Consider the following 22,510-nt stretch of genomic DNA (forward strand, 5'->3'; position numbering starts at 1 on the left):
TACACAAATACAAAATCGTATAGGACAAGCATTAGTGTTTCATTTATTGATTGAACAACATGTATTGTGGTCAGGAAATACAGCGGTCATGGCGTCCAAACTTTTATTTATTGAGAACATGTGATGTTAATGAGATCATGTGGTGTTTGTTTTTTTTGCCAAATGAATAAAAATCCTACTTTAAACCAAATACGTCTATTTTATAAAACATTCATCACACATCTGTATTGAAGGTGCAGTCAAACATATTCATATTCCTCTCCACGTCCACAGGGCTGTACCATTCAATTAGACGTGTAAGGAATTAAACAAACGTTCAATGCAACCCCTGTAATGTTTTGCATAACAATAAAAAAGAGAAAACTGATTTTCCCTGTAGAATCACATGATTTGAATGGGGGGAAAGTAGATACCAAGTATAGATACCGCAACAAAAGAGATCCAACTTAGAATTGAAACATGTAACAGCAATAAACTCTCAAAAGACGCAGATACAATTTAAATGTGACAAACTCTTAATTCCTCTAATAAAAAAAAGGAACCCTATTTGTTGCACTAATTAGACCGAGGCTAGATTAGGGAAGTGTAGTTTATAAATTGCATCAAAAGCTGTACTTGGAGGTTTAGAAGTGATCCTTTATGAGCAGTATATGAGCTGCTCATAGAGAGAGAGTACAGACCTGCTGGCTAAGGGAGAGGACACCAACATGAAGTTTTGACTGGACAAGAAATGAAGCGGCGAGAGACTTGGGAGTGTGTGAAACAGAGTTTTGTCTCACTATGGCCTCATTAGTTACATACATAAGTACATCAATATGCAGATCGTCTGCAGACTTTTAACCGACCGACACAAAAGGACAGGAGACACAGGTTCTGCAGTTGCAGTTTTTTAGTCACAAAGGTGGCAAACCTCAAGTTTATTAAGTGTATAATGCTGTTAAGCTGTACGCCTGCACTGATTTACTGCTGTACATCAAATATGTTACATTGTACAGTTTATACAGTAATTCTGCAGCAGTGCAATGCTAAATCACAGTAATATACTGGCATGACTACTGTGAAGTTACAGTTAACCTGTCCTTTCTCAGTCATTTACTGTTACAATACCTCACTGTGAAATGAATGCAGTTAATAGCCAGTCATTTACAGTGTGACGACTTCAGGATGGATCAAAACCGTCTCCTGTCAGGTGCATCCAGTGGGCTAATTGTGCCAATATTAACTTGATCACATATTACTTATACGTTAATATTATTCTATCTATTAATTTAACTAACACTGTTATTCGCTTCACTCTTTGTTTAATTCGTTGTCTTTCATAATCATAACTGTGCTCTAACAACAACTGTACAATTTAGGGCCGATAAAGCTAACTAAAGTAAATGTAGGTAAAACAACACGGCACTGACCCGCTGACCGCAGATGTAGTAGCTCACCGACGCCAGAAGAGGGCAGTAGCGCAAACACGACTGACGCTAGCTGCCGTTAAAGCGCAGAGGAGGCGGAGAAGAAGAAGAAAAAGGATGTTACGATCTGCTTGAAATAAACACAAAGAAGAAGGAATAACATGGAGTAGTCTTTTGAGGATGAATTTGAATGAACTGTACGAGTGGTCCCCAACAACCGCAGAGAGCTGCACGGCGGCGGCGTTGTTAGAAAGATGAAGGAAACTCCCGCAGCGGGTCCAGTCGCCGCGCGCTGCTGCTAGCTGACGCGGAGCTAACGTTAGCTAGCAGCCACCCGGGGGGAGAACCGCCTCGTCCCCTCATCCTTTCACCAGAAGACGAGGCGACATTTAGCAACTCACGACTGTTTATTTTGTATTATTGTTAAGACCAAAAGGTAAGATGTATTGCATATCTCAAAGTCGTATGCGTCCTGTTCGGTCTTAAGGTAAATAAGAGGGCACGCGGAATTGCATTCAACGTTACAAGTTTATTTCGCCTCTAATGTAACGTGAACCTTCCCGATACTGTCTCTGTTCTTTGCACACAGTAACGTTTGGTACCGTTTCGAGTTGAACATTGTTTTTTTTATTATCTAAGTTTAGCGTTTTATCTGCACTACAGTGAGCGTTGACGCAGCCGTGTCTAACGAGCGCGCGTGCGGTTGAAGTTTTAAAACCAATGTCGTCGCCAAAAAGTTATGATTACGCTAGTTTGACACGCCGCTTGTTCGCGGTATCTCTAGGGTCACGTGACGAGGACCTGTCAGTCAGGGTGTGGGAACCACTGACAGTCCACTCAGGTCTTCTCCAGTGTTTTGAAGAGTACACAGTCCGAAGAGTACACCAAAAATATACTTCAAACCCTGTAAACAAAGCACTTAACCTAATAAGTGAACTAAACTAATATTTGTTTTCACACATAAGAGACTCATTACATTTTTTTTTTTTTTTTGTGAGCCCACATCGGCCCCATCCCTATACTTCCTTGCTTTTATTTATAATGTGTTGAACATGCCTACTGTGTTCCAGTGTGTATTTAAGTTGTAGCAAGTTTAGGATTTAATGTTAAGATAAATACTTTTTTTGTAATTACTCTTACTTTTTGCAATATTACATGAAAAATTATATCACTTTTTTTATCACTCTCTCCCCGTGTGGTGTAGCTCCACCTGTCCTCCATGGCCTCGTCAGAGGTCAGCATGCAGGACGTGAGCGAGGTCGTGATCGTCACCATACCGGAGACGGTGAGCGAGGACCTCCCCTCCGGGGGGGAGGAGGACCAGGCGGTGCTGGTGACTGGAGAGCTAACCCCTCAGCCAGGGTAACATATCTCACACACACAGTGGAATATGAGTCGTTGAGGAGCTTGTCCCGTGGTCCAGTTGAAACTTATAAGAGGTGTGTGGGTTTTTCCAGGGAGGACATCCTCACGGTGGCAGCAGTGGAGTCGGAAGCCGAGGCTGGCGGACCAGACTCGCTGTCGAGGGAAGAGGCAGTCATCGGTAACGTGGCCAGCAAGGCTTTGTGACTATATGCAGTCGCTCCAGACTCACAGTAGTCTTTGCGTAAATTCATCCTCCGTTTGCACGGTCAGACGACAGACCTGAGTGAGGATGTTTTTGGTCTCCATCTCTGCAGTGAAGCTAACCGAGGAGGTGGACGTGGAGGCCGACGTCTTCTACCCGATCACCTGCGGAGACGCCAAAGCCATGCTGGTGTGGAAGAAGTTCGTCTGCCCCGGGATCAACGTGAAATGCGTCCAGGTTCGTGCCGTCTCTTTGGAACGACGGAGTCCGCATTAAAAATATACAAAAAGCTAATTTGTATACGCGTTTAAGGAAATGCAGTTTAAGTTTAAGATCATCAACGTCTCATGGCAGTTTCATTTTTCTTTTTCTCCCCTCTGATCAGTTCAATGAGCAGCTCATCAGCCCAAAGGAGTTTGTGTGCTTAGCGGGGAAATCCACTCTGAAGGACTGGAAGAGAGCGATCCGCCTCAATGGCACCATGCTCAGGTCTGGATTCATCCAATACACTAACGGGGCATTTTACTTGGTTTGTTAATATGTGACACAAAGCTCAAGGGCTACTATTTTCTTTTTTTTTACTCAACAAAACTTAGATTGACTTTTTTTTTTTTTTTACTTGCATATTTCATGAGAATCCGGTTTATCATCTAACCCCGACGCTGGCGTATATGTGTGTGTTTGTGTGTGTATATGTATGTATGTATGTATGTATGGCTCTGTACCCATTTTGATATATTGTATTAATGCTTTAAGGCATCTAAAGCAAAATCACTGTTCAGACAACTCCACTGTTTACGTGTCTGAATGATCCGCACCACTCGTTAACAACCATATATTTCAAGTTCGTTCAACTTTGACCCCAAAAGCAAACGGTGTGAGGTCAGGACACTAACATACCATTAGCATTCTTTACATGCTGCATGTTAGCATGGAGACAATGGCGAGGGGGAATACAGAAAGTCTGTCAGCATTGGGCCAAGATGGAGGAAGCTCAGGAAGGTTTTGATTTCAAACATTGTACAAGCTTACATAGACAACTTATTTAGTATTTCAGTAGATCCATATTTCCAGAAACAACTTAATTCCATCTCTTCCTTCCTATCTTTTCACGGTGGTACTGTCCCGTCAGTGAACGCAGGTCCTGATGTTAAATGCCTTTTAATCCTGTTTCATGTGCCAGGAAGATCATGGACTCGGGGGAGCTGGACTTCTACCAGCACTCAAAGGTCTGCTCCAACACGTGCCGCAGCACCAAGATAGACCTGGTGGGAACCAAAGTGTCCATTGGCGGGGATCAGCCTGCGGAGCTGCTTCCTGTCACCCCCTCGTCGGCCGATTGTAAGTTCCACGCCCTCCGCCGGCCAGCTGTATACTCGGCTCCAGTGTTTAATGTTAACAACCTAGCTGATGTCACTTTAGTCACATGATCAGCACTCGTACGATCATGTGACTGATTCCAACTGTTATTCGATTCGCCTCCTCCATGACACGTACGGTTCCTGGTGGACTACGCCACGCCTCTCAGAATCTTCTCGCCCTTAAAGGTTTTGAGTGACCAGGTCTTCACAGACCCAGAGTTACCTTTTTGTAACTCCCGTTATGAGTCCTTCCTCCCTGAGCAAAAAGTGGAGGAGACTAGGGCTGCAACAACGAAAAAACGATCGATTATCAAAAGAGTTGGCAACGAATTTCATTATCGATTTGTTGTGTCGCGCGATTATTACGCCAGTCAATAAGTCGCGGAGAAAAAAAAAGCGGAGCCGAGCAACTGGCCGCCAGCGTTTCTGAGATTGGAGTGAGACACGGAGAAAAGCTGAGGTCGTGATCTTCGCAAAAATAGAACATCTTTGATGTGTCGAGTCTTGGCCAATCAGCGTTAAGATGTCTACAGCGTCTTCATTTCCCTCAAACTTGTTTTTAATGGAAGCTAGTCGGCTTGCTATCACGTTAGCTGACGTGTTTGGTTGTGTATTGTCGTTAAAGTTACGTTATGTTCCGTTACAGTTCAGTCTTGCTTGTAAAAAAACGTAACGTGATGAAACATGCCGTCACCCCCCGGTCTGGTTCAGTTCACGCTGTCACTCGCTAACGTTAAACCGGAGGATCTGGCTGCAGGTTTTTATTTTTTTACTCAAAGTAGAATGAAGCAAATCACGTAGTTGGGCTTAGCCAACAACGTGACGTCGTGGTCATAAGAGACCCAGATATTAATCAGATGATGTGAATGAAAGAGTTTAAGGAAGGTGGAGGTCCAAACAGACGTGAGAGGAGCAGTGCAGCTTCCCACTGTCCCAGTGTTTCATACATATTGATAAAGCAGTGTTTCATACATATTGATAAAGCAGTGTTTCATACATATTGATAAAGCAGTGTTTCATACATATTGATAAAGCAGGGTATGCTAAATGCAGCCTCTACTCCATGGAGATCAATTACAGTAAAAATGACTCACATTTGGCAGATGTAAAGCATACATGTGTATGTTTTTTAGTGTTAGTCCATTTTTATTTATTTTTTTAATTAACAGCTCAGGGATGTTCAAGGAGCAACCTGTTAGTGCAAAACATCTCCAGAAAGCAGTCAGTTCTGTTTTTGAATAAAGGTTTGGAAATTAATGATTTTTGGATTTTTTTGTGGATTGGGATTGTGACGCAGCAACAGATTTCGACCCGTTGTCTGAGTGTTGTGTGCTGCTTGTGTTGCAGTGAATGGAGCAGCCGTCTCGTATCCAGACGTAGCGGAGGAAACCTCGGAGTGGGTCACAGCCATCGGAGGTGATCAGCAACCTGCATACACACTCGCCATCGTGTGGAACGGACTGGTTGAGTGGACTGCTGTATTCTTTAATTGTGTGTGTGTGTGTGTGTGTGTGTGTGTGTGTGTGTGTGTGTGTGTGTGTGTGTGTGTGTGTGTGTGTGTCTCTTCAGAGGACTCTGTGGCATTCTGGCGCACAGTGAAGGAAGCTGGATTGCTGGAGGAGGTGGTGGAGGACTTCCAGAAGGAGCTGCAGGAGGTGCTGCAGGGGTTGCAAGAGAGAGTGTGTGACCCACCACTTCAGGTCAAAGGTTGGTCACACACACACACACACACACACACACTCTCACTCACAGGAAGAGGTTTAAAATATCCAACTCCAATCAGTCCTGCTCTTGATTTTTCTCTGGAAAAAGGCAAAGAGGATGTGTAGCTCAATAGTAAGTGCTCGTTCTGAAACCACAAGGTAGCCGGTTCGATCCCCAGTCTCCCCATAGTTCACATGTCAAAGTGTCCTTGAGCAAGACGCTGAACCCCCAACTGTTCCCCGGGCGCCTCACATGGCAGCACACTGCTCCGTAATGGATGGGTTAAATGCAGAGATGAATTTCCCCAAGGGGATCAATAACGCTAACGTTCACGCTGTCGTTAACGGTAATCGCATTCGAATGGCTGCAACAGCGGACGGCTCATTGTCAGTTTTTAGTTAATGCATCTGTTTGCACCTGCAGCTTAACAGTCTGTGCTGCAGCAGCCGCAGCCTGGCCGCTGTCCCTCACTCTGAAGGCCCCAAATGAGAGCTTCACATGAATCTGCGGATTTCTCCGACTGTGTATATAATTCAGTGGCGCGCCGTGGATTTGGTATCTACGCCCGCTGTCTGTTTAGCGTAACGGCTGATCGCGGCGCGGCTTTCTCTCTGCTGCGTGTCAGTAGCTCCTCCTGCACTCTTTCACTGTGAGCCTCTCTTCAATTGAAGTGCCAAATGAAAAGAAAATAATCTAAATCGATGCAACAGAACCAGAGATATCGTCTTTTTTCTTTTTTATGCCACCTCTTCTTGGAAATACCTGGCACCTACATTACCCACAATGCATCTCGGCCCCCGCCAGTCCAGAGATCGGGCGCTGTGTTATGCTGCTAGTGGCTAAGCTGCAGCAGAGAGGCAGCAGCAGGTGACCAAGGTCTGAGAAGATCACTCTGGGCATTAAACGCTGTATATTATTTGGCTGTCGTTACTCTCCAACAGCTGGAAATGCACCTTGATGTGTGAAAACGTTTTCATGTCTAATGATGTGTGTTTTTGTTTTTTGTTTTCAGATGCTGTTTTGCTCAACAACATCGTGCAGAACTTCGGGATGTTGGACCTGGTGAAGAAGGTTCTGGCCAGCCACAAGAGCCAGATGGACCGCTACAGGGAGCAGTACACTCGCAGCCTCGCCGGTCAGTGCCAGGGTCCTGAACAGACTCTTAACATTCAGGATGGATCCGTGATTTGTTTTGCAGCTCTGGAGGAACTCAGACGCTGCATACAGATGATGTTTTGTCTCCCCTCTGCAGCTCTGGAGCAGCAGTGTGACGAGCACAGGAAGCGGGCCAAGGAGCTGAAGAGCAAGTCCCAGCACCTCAACAACGTCCTGATGACCCTCACCCCGGTCCCCGTGCCCCCGGCGCCCAAGCGCCCCCGGCTGACCCGCGCCATCTCAGGCCCGGCCTCGGTCAACGCCGGCCCCGCCCAGATCGCCCTGCCGCTCAGCCAGCTGACGGGCCTGCCGCTCGGCAAGGTGCTGACCATGGCGGGGGTTCCCGGCGGAGCCGGCCTCGGCGGCTACACCCTCCTGACCTCCTCGCTCTCCGGGTCGGAGCTGGGGGGCGACGCCTCCAACCTGACCGTGCTGTCGGCGGCGGCGGGTCAGGAGGGCGGCGGCTTCGTCAAGGTGGTCGGCCCCCAGTTCCAGCTGGTGACGCTGCAGGCCGCGCTGCAGAGCTTGGCCGCCGCACAGCAGACGGTTGGCAGCATCAGCGTGGTGGACGCCAATGCGACCGCCGCAGAGGAGTCGCAAGAAGAAGAAGGCCAGGCAGACGGAGACGAGGAGAGCCAGCCGGAGCAGGAGGACGGGGAGCAGCCGGAGCAGGAGGACGGGGAGCAGCCGGAGCAGGAGGACGGGGAGCAGCCGGAGCAGGAGGACGGGGAGCAGCCGGAGCAGGAGGACGGGGAGCAGCAGTGAGACAGGACAGCTGTCCTTCCCCCGGTCTCTCAGCTCGTTATCGCCTTCATTTCCATATTTCTGGACGCCGAACTGAACGTGCGACGGACCGACTGTCCACATTTTGACTTTTCCAGATCGGCTCGACAACAGTCTCCATTTGTCATTCGACAGGCGAGCCTTCCTTGTGGACGGCCGTCACTAAAGTAATATTGAGGCATCTGGCGCGAGCAGTGTGTGACGTGACTGTAAATATGTATTGGTAACTAATATATTTGATACAGCTGTTTCTGTAGGGATTCATTCCACATTGGCTGGAGAGAAGAAAAACCAACAGTGTTGTTTAGTTTGATAATAAACTCTCAGTTTTCAAGAACAAATTGTGTTTCACTATTTATAGTAAATGTGAGCGTGTCCTCTAATGACCAAAGTGGATCGCACATTTTAAAGCTTACGAGCTTCTCCTGGATGTCTTCACCTAACAGCTCAGTTGTCATGGAAGCTTGGCAGCCGTGGTCACATGACGACGACTACTACTCAATATACATGTGTTGAGATGATAAAAAAACACTAACGTGTTATTTTCTATTGAGGAAAGTCATATTGACCATCGGGCTAATATCTAATCTACTAATATAAACATTTGCCGTATAGAAAGTATGTCGGATCAGTTCTGTGACGTCCTCTTAATCTGGTGCGTCAGTTAATGTAAATAAAGGTATTAGAGACGTGTAATGGGTAATAACGCAGGAGTCACGCGAGGCCTTTAAATCATTGCAATTCATGTACTTTAGTACTAACGATCTGGACCTGTGAACCCGGTCCTGGATCAGTTCCTCAGTCTTGTCCTTTGGCCACCAGGGGGCGCCACAGTGTCGCCGTTCAGCTCGTTCAGACTTCTCTGGTTCTGAAGCTTCAGCTTTGAGCCTCGGCTTCTTTGCGCACAATAATTTCATGTTTTTTTGGGGGGATCACTTTAAACGACTGAGATGAAGGGCAAACCCGTTCATGTTGGCGTTGCATGATGTATAGTTTTAAAAAAATTAGACGAGAGAAATGGTCAATAAAAAGGAAGCACTCTGTAGGAATGTGAATAATCGAACCAGGCCACTCTAGTTTTCAGCTTTATGCAATATGTATTTCAACTTTATTTGCTCAGATCTTTTGCTGTAATTTGCCAGCCAATAGCATCCTTGCCAAATATGTTGGTGGCATGGCCATTTACATCTTCTATTGTTTTACAGTTGTTTATTTATTATTACTTTTTTTCTTTAATTGTCAGTTGTAAGAAATGTTCGTTGTTAAAATATTCTGGATACATTTGGCACAAAAGCAGACATCTCATTATGTTACTAAAATGTCAAACGCCTACATTTTCTTTAATGAAGAAAACTAGTTAAATTAAAGTTAAAAATACAAATATATATATATATATATATCTTCTTGATAATATCCTGATATTATATTTAAGACAGAGTCGAGTCTCGTCATCAGTCTGTCGATGAGGACAAAATACAATGAACATATTCTGAAGGGAGTTTGGCTCAAATCAGTCCGTTGGAGTCGTCGGGCAAACAGGAAAGTGTTTTTATTCATGGTTTTATTAAACAAGCATCATTTATTGAATGACAGACGATGATGCCAATAACACACAGAGGAGAATTCATTTTGACACAAAGCTTAGAGCAGCCACACGACACGTGCTGATGAACAGAGGCTTCACGTGCACCTGCACAAGTTCTTAGTTTCTCTCTTCAGACTTCCTCTGGTTTCTCCACACCATTTGAGCTTCTTGAATATCTGAAGCTCCAGACCCCCGCAGAGTTCCTCTATAAGCTCGAGTCATCGTAGTAGTTCGGCTCCTCGGCGGAGCGCACGGAGATCTTGAAGTGGCGGCGCAGAAAGCCTCCGTAGCGCTTGTCCCACTTCAGGTTGTTCAACTTCGGCCGGATCCGCCTCATGAAGCCCCCGTAGCGCTTCTGCAGCTCCTCGGGCTCTTGGCTCTCCGCCTCCGCGGAGCTACTCCTCTTTGTCTTGGGCCCGAATTTGCGTAAAAAGCCGCCGTAACGCTTAACGAACCCGCGGAGCGCCTGGTCCTCCGCGGTCTGGTCGTCTTCCTCCGCGGCGTCATCCGCGTCCGCGTCCGCCTCCCGCTCCTGCAGCCGCTTCAGCAAGTCCTCGTACTTGTTGGGCAGCGGCCCGGCCTTCAGGACGTAGTTGTCGCGCCACGGAGAGGCGAACACTTGGTTCTTGTTCCGGTCGATCCTCTTGATGAAGCCGCCGTAGCGCTTGACCAGGTCGCCCCGCTGGCTCTCCTCCTCCGCCGCCGCCTCGTCCTGGCTGAAGTCCGCCCGCGCCGGAGCTGCAGCCCGGCCGCAGCTCTCCCGCTGCCCCTCACACTCCGCGCGGCACGACTGCGGGACACAGAGGGGGGAAGAGCGTGAGACCAACATCGACACACACACACACACACACACACACACACACACACACACACACACACACACACACACACACACACACAGATACACAAATGCGTGGCACCAAGTCATTTTTATACCTTTATTTATTTGTTCCTGAATAGCAGCTTTTGACGTCAGTTTGAGCATCTTTGACCGCTTGCTGAACCCCAGTGTCCTCCTCCCTTAAGTACCTTAAATGCACGAAGTGCTAACACACAATCTGCTTGTCCAAAGCAGTAAAGGATTTAAATCCAAGATGTTACGCAACCCATATTTGGAGGCCTATTGGGCAATACATTAGGTCATTCTTTCACACTGATACGTTTGGCATCTTTAACTTTAGGATTTAGGACATTTGCTGGAGAGACAACAATTTGCATGTTTAAACTTGGATCACGTTCGGATTAGAAGTCCAAAGTTAACCCAATGACAATGTAGGAGTCCGCTGCCTATCATTTCAAACTGACAAAAGAAAATGCAATAAAAGCCCAATACATTCTCCAAACGGCAGCAGTTTTTTCTGCATCTCTCTCTCTCTCTCTCTCTCTCTCTCTCTCTCTCTCTCTCTCTCTCTCTCTCTCTCTCTCTCTCTCAGTGTTGGGGGTCTCGGGTCTTACCAGGCTGCTGAAGGCGGCGTCGGGGCCGAGGACCTGCTGCACGCATTTCTCGCACTGCGAGGAGCAATCTGCGCGGATGGAGGGTGGCAAGCTCAGCATCAGCACCAGGAGATACCACTCCATTCTTCACCAGGTCCCTGGCACGCGCAAACACACACGCACACACACACGCACACAAAAAAACAGCACAAACAGTGAGTCTGGGTGAGGCGCACAATTGAACCGGCTTGGTTTTGAGGATTCGCAGAAATAACTTCACTTGTAATCAAATGACTTTCTTCTTGAAAATTAATCTTGACTCTTAATTGAGTCAGTTCGGATACTAGCTCGTTAATTAAAACACACGATGTATTGATCATGTGGACCTGTGCGCAGTGCGTAATGGCGCACCGGACCAAGTCTTTCTGTTACCAAAGAAGACAAACATGAAGTGTGGATCACTCAGACCAGAAAAGACAGCAAAGTAAAACAACAAACAAAAAGTGTGGAGTCGGTACCTCAGGAGTTGGACGGATGCTTCCAGCTGTAGTCAGACTCTCAGAGGCGCATCTACCTTCAAACGTCCGCCCTCTAAACTCTTCGTGTTTCTCCTGCGCGCTCGTCGCCTTCGCTTTTTATCGTGGAGACTCGGCCGTGTCACCGCGGCGCATCAGAGCGGCTCCAACGGGGACCAATGGGAGGGGAAGGTGCTGCGTGATGAACCCACCGCCTCCCCGCGCCGGGGGGTTGGGTAAAACAACGCCCACACGGAGAAGGTATAGGAGCGGCGTGCAGTCACTGTCACTCCTCTCTCGGGGGCCTCGGTCAAAAAAGCTGGTCTATATAAAATAAAATAATAATCCCAAAAATCACACTGACATCAATGAACAATGGTTTTTTTTAGCAAGAAAGAAAGTAACCTGCAGGAGAGACTTGGAATAAATAGAATAAACTGTTAGACATGAACACATGAGAGAGATCATTCATTCATCGCTGTCATTTCACATTTAAAAGGAACGGTTCGGACACTGCTGGCCTTCAGCTCACACCTTTGTTTTTGGGCCGTTGTTCAGTTCACAGGTCTTTTGACCCACGTTTTGGAGCAGCATGATCATTCATCTGAATAGTGTTTGTATTCTCCCTTTCAGCTCTGTTTCTTTGGTCTAACGATTCCTGAGGGAACAATACACTCTGCTGTGCTCTTCTGTGTGTTATGGAGCAGGTAGCGTACAGTGGCTTTATCACATATACACTGCATAAGAAATGGACATTTAGTCCAGGTGGCGTCAACTATTGGTTTGTGGACTTTCGTTTTGAAGCCTGGAGGTCGGCATTTGGGCCGTCGCCATAATATTTTTTTGCAACCACACGAGAGGGTGAACTGAAAGCAGATTTTAGGTGTATTTCTTTAGGTGACCAACATGTTTCAAATAACTTTCATGAAGGGAAAACACACTGTGAAAGGGTTCAATTTGTAAAAGGAAAACATGGACAGCTAACAGACACCATAGCACCATAGTAGCAACCTGTCAATCACCTTGTAGCACCGCCCTAAAGCATGCTTTATGGTCTGTTTTACTCAAAATGAACATCATTCTGTATTAAAGAAGACTTGAAACAAAGATTGAGACCATGAAGAGGTCTTCCTGCAAGACACTGAACCCTAAAATACCCGGTCATGGATCGTGGCTGTCTGGAGCCGGTCCTTCCTCCTGCCATGGCCCTGCTGACGCCCCTCCTCTCCCTCCCCGCGCCCCATGGATCGTGGCCATCTGGATCATGGACCATGCCTACCACTCATTATATTAATAAGTTCTGTCATCTTCATTGAATGTGCTGTAACTCGTTACGTTATTCATGCTGGTCACATGACATCTATTGCTTCTGTCCATCCGGGGAGAGGGATCCTCCTCTGTTGCTCTCCTGAAGGGTTCTTCATGTTTCCCTGTGAAAGGGTTTTTTACTATCTTTATTCGGGGGAGTTGTTCCTGATCCGACGTGAGGTCCCGGGACAGGAATGTTATGTGACCATCACCAATTGTGTTTTGGAAGGTCACAAAGAGGATTGGGCCACAGCTACCTGCTTCGAGACCATGGAAAGAAGATTTCGGACATTGCTTAACGATCCAAAAAGCACCGACCATGACGCATGCTCGTGCCGTAAGCACAATGCTTCCCGTAACTCAAGAGGTATGCGGACTGCTCTGCTAAACTTGGCCTTGTACCTTTGAATTTCTCCCAAAGCGCAGCTTTATTTGGCACAGCGCCTCATTGTTTGTTGTGATGATGCAAACAGGAGAGTGCAAGGTTTTCACCCAACAGCGATAATGATGCACCACATGTGTCGGGCACTAACGAGTTCTTAATCCAGAGTGGAGTACGTCGGTGCCTCACCCGCCTCTTGGCAGATCTACACCTACCGCGTCTCATCATTGCATTCGTGTGGTGTCGTGTGGTTGGCCAACGCCTTCGGGCCGCTTTGTGTACGAGATAAGCAGCGAGCGAGGTCAGCGAGCGCTCTGCGTTGGGCTGTGGGAGGGGCCCCTGTGAAATGATCCACACATGACAATCGGGGCCTCATCCCATTCAAGGTCGAAGCCTTTCTAAGCTCATTAATAGACCACCGAGGCTACACTGTCGGGCCTCCTTATCTTTGTTTCAGTGAATGAAGATCAATCTTGGCCGTGCGACTGAGTGGACCCGGTGAAGTCCACGAGGTATTTTTATTCTGGTAGGACAGCAAGTCTTTCATTTGATTGATTTTCATATTTCTTATTCCAAGATAAGAAATAATGTATTGGTTTGCAGATGTTTACACTGACATTACATTACATGTGATATTTGATTCTATTTGCACTTTTTATTCCATCCATTTTAATTTCATTCTATAACAAAATCTCTCTGTAACTACCATGACAACTGTGTTCCAACGTGCCATCACTTACTACGCTGTGACGGCGCTATGTTCCTCTAGTTCGTAGAAGGTGCTGTTGTGCAATACTCAGTGGGCTGACACCTTCCACAATTAAAATACATCAACACACGGAACACCCACACAGCCCAAGTGCAGTATTCACACGCTGGTGGTGGGGCTTAAGCGGGAGGATTTAAGTCCCCAATACAGTCACTCTGTCATTACAACCAATTTGGGCCATAGTAAGATAGCACCGCTGTAACCTCCATGAACAGATTCTACATTCAACGGGTCGGGATTTTGGTATCTGAAGCGTTCTGGTTTTCCGTTTGTAGTCTGCGTAGTATTGACCAATCACGTTTGAGCAGGCTTTGCTAAGTGCAGATCAACAGTCTGTGTGTAGAGAGAAGGAGGTGAACTGATGGAAGACAAATCCTAACCTTTTTTTGGTGACTGCTTGACTTTTCCTCCAGACACACAATCCCACTTTTATTACAGAGAAAATATAATGGACAGATTGTCATGGTGAGCTGATGGCCCCCAGATGATGAGCCCTCTCCATTTCCTTCCTGTCCTTTTCTTAAGTACCCCACTTAAAATGTCAAAAACCTACAGCGAGCACGCTGGAAAGCCAACATAACACATAACGTCTTTGGATATTTTGTATGGTGCTGCTCCCTCGATGCTGTGCGCAAACATGGGCTTCACTAGCGTTTCTCTTGTGACCTAAACATTGTTTATGAGAAGACAATTCCTCATTACCATGACGGTTTGGAACATTCAGTGCCAATGTTTCCCTACAGAGGTTCAATTTAATTCAGTTTATTTTTTATAGCCCAACATCACAAATTACAAATTTGCCTCGGAGGGCTTTACAATCTGTAACATAACATCCTGTCCCGGGACCTCACCTGATCAGGAACAACTCCCCAAATAAAGATAGTAAAAACCCTTTCACAGGGAAAAAAGGGGAAGAAACCTGAGGGAGAGCAACAGAGGAGGATCCCTCTCCCCGGATGGACAGAAGCAATAGATGTCATGTGGCCAGAATGAATAACGTAACAGAGTTACAGCACATTCAATGAAGATGACAGAACGTATTAATATAATGAGTGGTAGGCATGGTCCATGATCAATCAACCAATTTAGTGCTTTCCTTTACATGAATACAGACCTTTCCACATTAAATGAATGCAGAAAAATTCATCTGATGGAGTAAAGGAAGTCTTCGATGCTCAAAATGTTCTCGGGGGACCCCTCTGCTTTTTGAGTTGGGTTTTTGAGGCCGGTGCAGTAGCGTGAAGGCAGCAGCAGAGCCGCAGCCACATGTGTCAGGTTATAGTGTTCCCACTGGAAACCTTCATGGATGTAATTGGATGTCAAGGAGTCAACAAGCTGCACGGCCGACAAAGGAGACCAGATCACGTACGTAGGGACAGAATGCGCTCCGTGTTTTTCCTTTTTCATAGAGAAATATGAGGATGAAGTCTGTGTTTTCTCTCCATGGGCTCCACCACTAACTGTTTGAACGTCACATTATCTCCTTCTTAATGAGCTTCGTCACTCGGCCAAAAGGTTCCTAAGCAACCCGGAGTGGGATGTCTGTTTGTGGTCCTTCCTCTTTTCTTTCATCGTTGTCTCGAGCTGACGCTCTGCGTAGCGTGGATTTATTGACTCCTCCTGTGTTAGACTCTTATGTTTACACACTTCTGTCCTTTATCATCCATTGATCCAGTGAGTATCATTCACCTGGAAGGCGATGGATGCTACACCAGTTAAATATGTCCTTAAGGTCACGCTGTGTAGGCGTCCAGACCAACGTACAGGCGAGTATGGTGCAATGGCCGGATCAGCCTGTTTGTGTTCCTGAGCAAAGACGTACTGTTTGACCCTTTTGACCCCCCATCCATAAGCACAGCGTAACATGTGAGTATGTGCAGTGTACACACCAAACTAGATAAGGCAGTGAATTACTGAATAAAACCTACCGTGCACAAAGGCTCCGCTTGACGGTACTATTAACAACCACAAAGAAATGCAAAACGGCCTAAAAGCACATAATGACCACAAAGAGACATACATTGACCAAAGTTTAGATGATGTATAGATGCTGAACAACCAATAAGGGATGCCAAATAACCGCAAAGAGACACAATTACAACCACAAAGAGACATACATTCACCAAATGAGATGCAAAACAAGGCTTTCAGTCAGAGTCTCCTGCAACAGGTGTACTGACCTGTAACAGCAGCAGCCTGCACAGGGAGAAAAAACTCCACTTCCTGTTGTTCCACAAGCTTAATGGAGAGGTATGGAATGGATGAATAGTTCCATTAATAGTCACTGGCGGTGACCCGCAACTGGCAAAGGGGGTGTAGTGAATGAATACAGTGAATCTATTACAGAGAGAAAAATGCAGAGCTGTTGATTACGATTAGTATGACATCAGATTATTGATGTGGAAATGCAGACGACTGATTGGTTCTCACTAAAATATGATGAAATATAAAACAAAGCAATAAAAGCTTGTTTCAAATAAAGACAATAAAGATGAATTAATCTACGGTTTTGGGGCTTTTCTCACGATACGGATTGTGTGAAATATCCTCAATGTTGATAACCCAGCTTGCTTATTGTAGGCTACTTCCAGATTCCTAGGAGCAAGTGAAAGTCGCTACCAACATGCAACAACCTTTAAACTATCAATGCATTCTTCAAGCCACGTCGTCGGCACTGTTAGCAGCACGCCCACGCCGCCGCAGCTCCTTGTGTGTGTGTGTGTGTGTGTGTGTGTTTTAAAGGCAGTGCTATTTTTGGTGCGAACACCTAACCTTGATGAAGCGTGAATCACATTCAGAACAAAAGCAAACATCTCTTCCCTTCAGCGCTCTTGTCATCATCCAGGAGGAGGGGTCCAGATGGACCGATGAGCAGACGGGCAACACCCGAGTTTTAGGACCAACTTCACAGTTTTAATGTCATTCACAGTTGTTCACCTGTTTTGGGGTCAAAGTAAAAGTTGATTGACAAATAAGTGAAGTTTTTCTGGCGTGTGATCAGCCACAGCCATCATGGCCTGTAACACTGAGATGCAGTGGTGTGACAGAATGTCTACTTATTTCCCTCCATAATTAGCACGTGTGCAGGTGGTATCAACCTGTGGAGATAGGCGGTAGACTCCATCACCAGTAGAGGAGTTCTTTCTGTTTTCTCTTATTGTATCACGTTCAATGTCACAAACGAGCCAGAAAGCAAAAAGAGGAAATGATAAGGTGGTTACTCCTTTTTCATTTGTATATCTGTTACTTTTCAGCCTTTCAAGCTCTCAAACCAGAGTTGGTGATCGTAGGACTAACGAAGACGGTTTATTTTGTTTTCCTCCAGGTTTAATGAAATGTGTTTTACAATGATCACCATGGGATTAAATGATTGTTTCTCTCACTGAAGTCTGCCGTAGACAGCTGTTTAACACTGTGAATTAAAGGATTTATTTTTGACCAAACCATAGCTGGTGTCGTGATGTCCAAATCCCTGTTGATTTTATTTTTAATAAATTCCCTTCAATGGGCGTCACGCTAGAATAAGTACAGAAATTAGCGCGCCCACCCGGGTGTCGTGTTTCCACCGCTGCCGATTGGAGCTGGAGGCGATAAAGAAGTTATTTGTCCTGGGAATGAATGCAGATTGTAAACTACTTTTTGTCCAGTGGGAAAGGGGCGATAGAGAATCATCAGTCAAAAGAAATCTGCAGGGATCAAGGGTCGTTTTGTACAGTCCTTTATACATTGAATCAGCCAGTATTCATTCATTTAAATCACATAGCATGCACTCTCCCCTACTGATGCTAATGGTTAGTAAAATACAAGACTGTAATCATGTGCACTGACTCTTAGATAGTCCATGCTTAACATATAGCTACACTTTATACTGTGTTAGTATCAAAGCCTGATGAGAGCGTCTGCCTCTGTGTCATAGACTCCCATTAAAAACACATCAGTGAGCCACTCTGTTGCACTGGTCGACGTGTTCCTTCATCACCATCAACACACGCTGTCGATTCCACAAATACTCACTAAAGCACCAGATGTGGATTAATCCACCGGTGAAAATAGTCCCCAACAAATGCACCATTTCCTCTTGTTTGAGTAACGTTTGATAAAAACTATATAGTGATCAGCTGTTTTAGGCCATCACTGAAATTTAAACTATACTCCAGTATTCTCCAGTAGAGACCAATGGTCTTGGTCTGAGAGACAGATGAACACATTGTTGGTTTTGGTCTTGTCATGGGATTTACAGACAATAAGAAAAATATAACAAATGTCCTTTAATACGAAGATGAATGATATAATCTCCTCAGCTCTCTTTGGAACGATTCCTTTAAAGATACAGAGTGTAAGATATCGGCTGCTTCAACACTAAATGTGTTGTTATTGGTCTTAATAGATTCATATCGGACAAAACCTACACAGACTCCTTAACAGCTGTTTCTCTTCCTTGATCACACACCTGGATGGCAGTGAGCTGATGATACTGATGCTTTATACTCTTTCTCTTATCACACACTATATTGGTGAAGGAGACCTCCACTGTCACTAGTGGTGGTTACCTGATGACACCAAACACGCAACTTTCATCGCGACATGATTGAATGCAAAGTCATGAATAGATGTGAATTTGCGTCGGACAGCGTGACATTTGCATATATTTTATATCGAGCAAGAAACGTGAGTGACACTGTCGGACGTTGTTGAATCAAATTTGGAGGAACAATATTGTAGCAGTCTGTGATCACCCAAAGTTCTACGACAGTACCTCATATGTGTCCATATTTGTTAAACTGTGACTACGTATTTATGTGTATGAACCATATACTGTCTATCTATGTTATAAACAGTAGCGTTGCTGCGGTATTTATGTCTGGATTATATTATGTTGATTGTTGATGGAGCAGCTACATTGTTAGCATGTTCATTCTGTACACATGGCATCTATAAGAGAGGGATCCTCCTCTGTTGCTCTCCTGAACGTTTCTTCCCTTTTTTCCTCGTGACCGTTTTTTTTCTATTTTTGGGGGAGTTTTTTCTGATTCGATGTGAGGTCCTGGGACAGTGATGTCGTATGTGTTCAGATTGTGTTCTAGATAAAGTGACTACAGCTCGGTGAAATGCACCAAGGGCCTGCTAATGAGGTCATGAACCCAGACATGATGACGCATCTAGAACTTTTCACAACAACACAAAAGGAGCAATATTGGTTATTTTTATGAAGCATCTGCTTCATACAAAATCTGGGGCTGGTTTTAGACATTAGTCATATCTTTCCACTGTATTTGACTCAGGTTCTTCAGTGTTTACCTTCCAGGCCGATGACACAGTGGAGAGGAGGATCTCTGACCACCAGCACCTGAAACAGCTTCCAGTCCAGCAAACCCAATAAGACCCTGATGTTCTGCTCACCTCCCGAAGGACGAGGCTGTGTTTGTTTCTGCTGTATGTTCAATAAATGATTGATCCAGTCCTTACACACACACACACACACACACACACACACACACACACACACACACACACACACACACACACACACACACACACACACACACACACACACACAGTTTTGACTGATTCCAGTGTGCCGATATTTCTTTATTGACACACAAATGTGTCAGAAGGACACATGACATAACAGTCAAAATGAACTAATTCTACATCAAAAACATCATATACGATCATGGCTGAAAAACAGCACAGACAACATTTAGTGCATCATGGGAGTTTTCACTGAAAACCAGAGTAATGAGATTCTTGGAGGCGCGCTAGATGGAGTGAGGCTCACTGACGCACACAGGCTGTGAATAAGAAGTGGACATAGTCATCGTGACGTCACCTCATTGGTTTGTGGACCACCATTTTGAAGCCTTGAGTTCGGCAATTTCGGCGTCGCCATCTTGGATTATCGTCGTCGGCATATAGTTGTCATAATGAACAGAATATTACTGTATTTGTAAGGCGGAGGAGAGACGCCGTATACGTCTCTGGTAGCGGCAGCACAATCACAGTAGGTCCGCCCTAAATCATCCTCTGCTTTATGGTCTATTTTACTCTAAATGGACCATCATTTACCAAATGAACATCATGCTGTATTGAAGAAGACTTGAAACTAGAAATTGAGACATAAACTCATGTTTACTGAGAGAATAAATTAAGTGACAAGTAGGGTCATTCTCTTTTTTGGAACCGGATGAGTCGCCCCCTGATGGCCAGAAGAGAGAGTGCAGGTTTGAAGACACTTCTGCGGCGGCTTCGCTGTGCAGAAGTGGGAGATGCTGCCTGGTCCAGACACCTGTTGTCTGGCAGCCTTGAAGGGAGAGTTCAACACCCTGGAAAATTGAACTACGCATTTGTTCTCAGCAATTCGTACTCTAAGGATGTGCCGTGACGATGAGGAACAAGAACGCCTGAAGTAGTGATGCTTCACTTCTCTTGTTGTCGGTTGTGCTCTGAACATTAATAATGCACATATTCAAAAGTTGGCGTTGCTTGCATTGAGTATTTCTTGATCCACAAAATGTCTCGCCTAGCAAAATATAAAAATGTAAAAAACATGAATTAGAACTCACAGAGAGACGTCCGACCCCCCAGGTCAGGACTGTGATGCTGAATACCGACACAGACTCAATAAGCAATAAACCAGATGTCAGGGATGCAAGCCGAGGCAGCTTGGCTGTACCCGGCGTGCACACACATCCCTCAGGCTAACATTGTCAAACAATAAGGCCACTCACACAACTACACAACTCAATGGATATGGCCTGCAACAACACAACACACAGCACACTCTCCTCTCTGCTGCTAACCAGACACACATGCACAGGTTCACCAAATCTCTACATTGGAAACATCGGAGTAAACTCAGATGTTTCCAATGTTGCCAATTGTGGACCTGGCCAATTGAGCCAGGTCTACAATTGTTTTAGTTTCCAGCCATATGACTTGGATGTTGATTGACTATTGATATTTGTGAATAAATGTTTTGAATAATGAAAACAGCTGGACATTGGAAAGCTTTAGAAAGACATTTTAGTGACACACATCTGTTTAATGACCCCTCAAAGTTTTTCTGCTGAGGCTTTCAGGGGGTCTGAAGTGTCAATCAAGAAGAAAGAAAACCACTTAAAGCGCTCGGTTGACTGACTAACGACTGATGTCACTGGGGAGTGACAGCCGAGTCATGTGACTAGCGAGTCAAAGCAGGCTGAGACCCACCCCCCTGGTCTGGGTCCGGTTGTTCGGTCTGCACCCGATCCCAAACGAAGCGAACCAAACGGGCAAACACACAGCTTGTTTGAACCGGACCAAACAGTGTGAAAAGTGTGAAAACAGTCTAAACCATCACACGTAATGGCTGATATGTACATATGGCCATATCGGCCAATTCAATTGCATTCCCTCTCTCTCGCTCTCTCTCTCTCGCTCTCTTACACACACACACACACACACACACACACACACACACACACAATACTCAACGATGTGTGTGTCGCCTTGGGTTTCATAAACGCTCCCCCTTCCTGTTTGAGCAGCCTTGTTTGCATTTACATTCCCCAGTAACCTGGAGACCTGCATCTCACACAGAACCCAAGCTTAATACTCCCACATGGAGTTGGAAACACACACACACACACACACACACACACACACACACACACACACACACACTCAAAGCCTGGCAATATCTTAAGTGTCATGATTTACAGCACAAGTACACACAACCCCAGATAGCAACCTTGTATTGTTTGTTTTGTGTTCAATGGCCATGAAATCATGACCGTCCTCATTGTTTTTCCAAATCCTTGCTCTCGTTCATTGACGTGCTCTTGTATGTCTAGAAACACACGCCTCATCACGGCCATGACAGAGTGGCTGACAATGGTAAACAGTAGCTGACAGGTACACTCTCTGTAGGCTTTTCCATGCATCATCATCATCATCATGATCATCACCATCCCCATCACATACACTGCAGCGCCCCGCTGACTCCTTGGTGACGCCTTACACCTCCACCAATAAAAAAGATCTGTTATGAGACAAAAGTGAGGTGAGCGTACAAGCGACAACAACACCGCCAACCTGAGCTGTTCGCTGTATCTGGTGTGAAGGTAACCATAGCAGCCATCACCACCATAAATAAACCTCCTTGATGAGTGGAGGATGATTTCATATGTTTTCGCCTCATTGAGTAGACGGTGGAGATGCGGATAGGCAGGGGAAATCTCCAAATAGTTGTTTTATACACAGCCTGTAACTTTCTCATTGACTTCTTTCTCGTACAGCTACTGATGATATGGAAGCAGAGTTTTTAGAGTTGATGCTGTAGAGGCATGAGGTCGTTCACATGGCGAACTAGTTGAGCTCAGCGCTGCACAGCTGAAGAGCAGGTGCATCCAACCGTCTCGTCAGTTCGTTAAATAGTGACGCTCGGCACCCTTTGGCTTCTGTATGAGACCCACCGGGTAAACCCATCCATCAGTATTAGAAGCTCAGAGAGAGTGATGTATAAACAGCTGGAAGGTCCGCCTTGGGACGATATCAGGGAGG

The 22,510-nt window shown here is 45.6% G+C and overlaps 2 protein-coding genes across 2 annotated transcripts; one reads left to right on the forward strand and one right to left on the reverse strand.

Moving 5' to 3' along the window:
- Positions 1–1,558: 1,558 nt before the first annotated feature.
- gmeb2 (glucocorticoid modulatory element binding protein 2) lies at positions 1,559–8,296 on the forward strand. Its single transcript, XM_079225986.1, has 10 exons — positions 1,559–1,842; positions 2,611–2,768; positions 2,864–2,949; positions 3,086–3,210; positions 3,359–3,462; positions 4,157–4,314; positions 5,682–5,750; positions 5,904–6,041; positions 7,051–7,173; positions 7,291–8,296. Exons 2-10 carry the CDS (start codon positions 2,626–2,628, stop codon positions 7,956–7,958), a joined length of 1,614 nt encoding a protein of 537 aa, XP_079082112.1. The 5' UTR covers positions 1,559–1,842; positions 2,611–2,625; the 3' UTR covers positions 7,959–8,296.
- A 1,303-nt stretch (positions 8,297–9,599) lies between these two features.
- pdyn (prodynorphin) lies at positions 9,600–11,139 on the reverse strand (the record flags this gene model as incomplete). The annotated part of the gene is made up of 2 exons (XM_079225887.1): positions 9,600–10,351; positions 11,017–11,139. 2 exons carry the CDS (start codon positions 11,137–11,139, stop codon positions 9,767–9,769), a joined length of 708 nt encoding a protein of 235 aa, XP_079082013.1. The 3' UTR covers positions 9,600–9,766.
- Between the last annotated feature and the right edge of the window lie 11,371 nt (positions 11,140–22,510).

The sequence above is a fragment of the Taurulus bubalis genome (genome assembly GCF_910589615.1).
Source record: "Taurulus bubalis genome assembly, chromosome: 11".
Classification (NCBI taxonomy): domain Eukaryota; kingdom Metazoa; phylum Chordata; class Actinopteri; order Perciformes; family Cottidae; genus Taurulus; species Taurulus bubalis.

Bases quoted from the DNA above. Each gene is read 5' to 3' on its own strand.
- gmeb2 (XM_079225986.1), top strand. From the start codon at position 2,626: ATGGCCTCGTCAGAGGTCAGCATGCAGGACGTGAGCGAGGTCGTGATC. The intron at 2,950-3,085 runs GTAACGTGGCCA...CCATCTCTGCAG, and splicing joins GAGGGAAGAGGCAGTCATCG to TGAAGCTAACCGAGGAGGTG. The intron at 5,751-5,903 runs GTGATCAGCAAC...GTGTCTCTTCAG, and splicing joins GTGGGTCACAGCCATCGGAG to AGGACTCTGTGGCATTCTGG.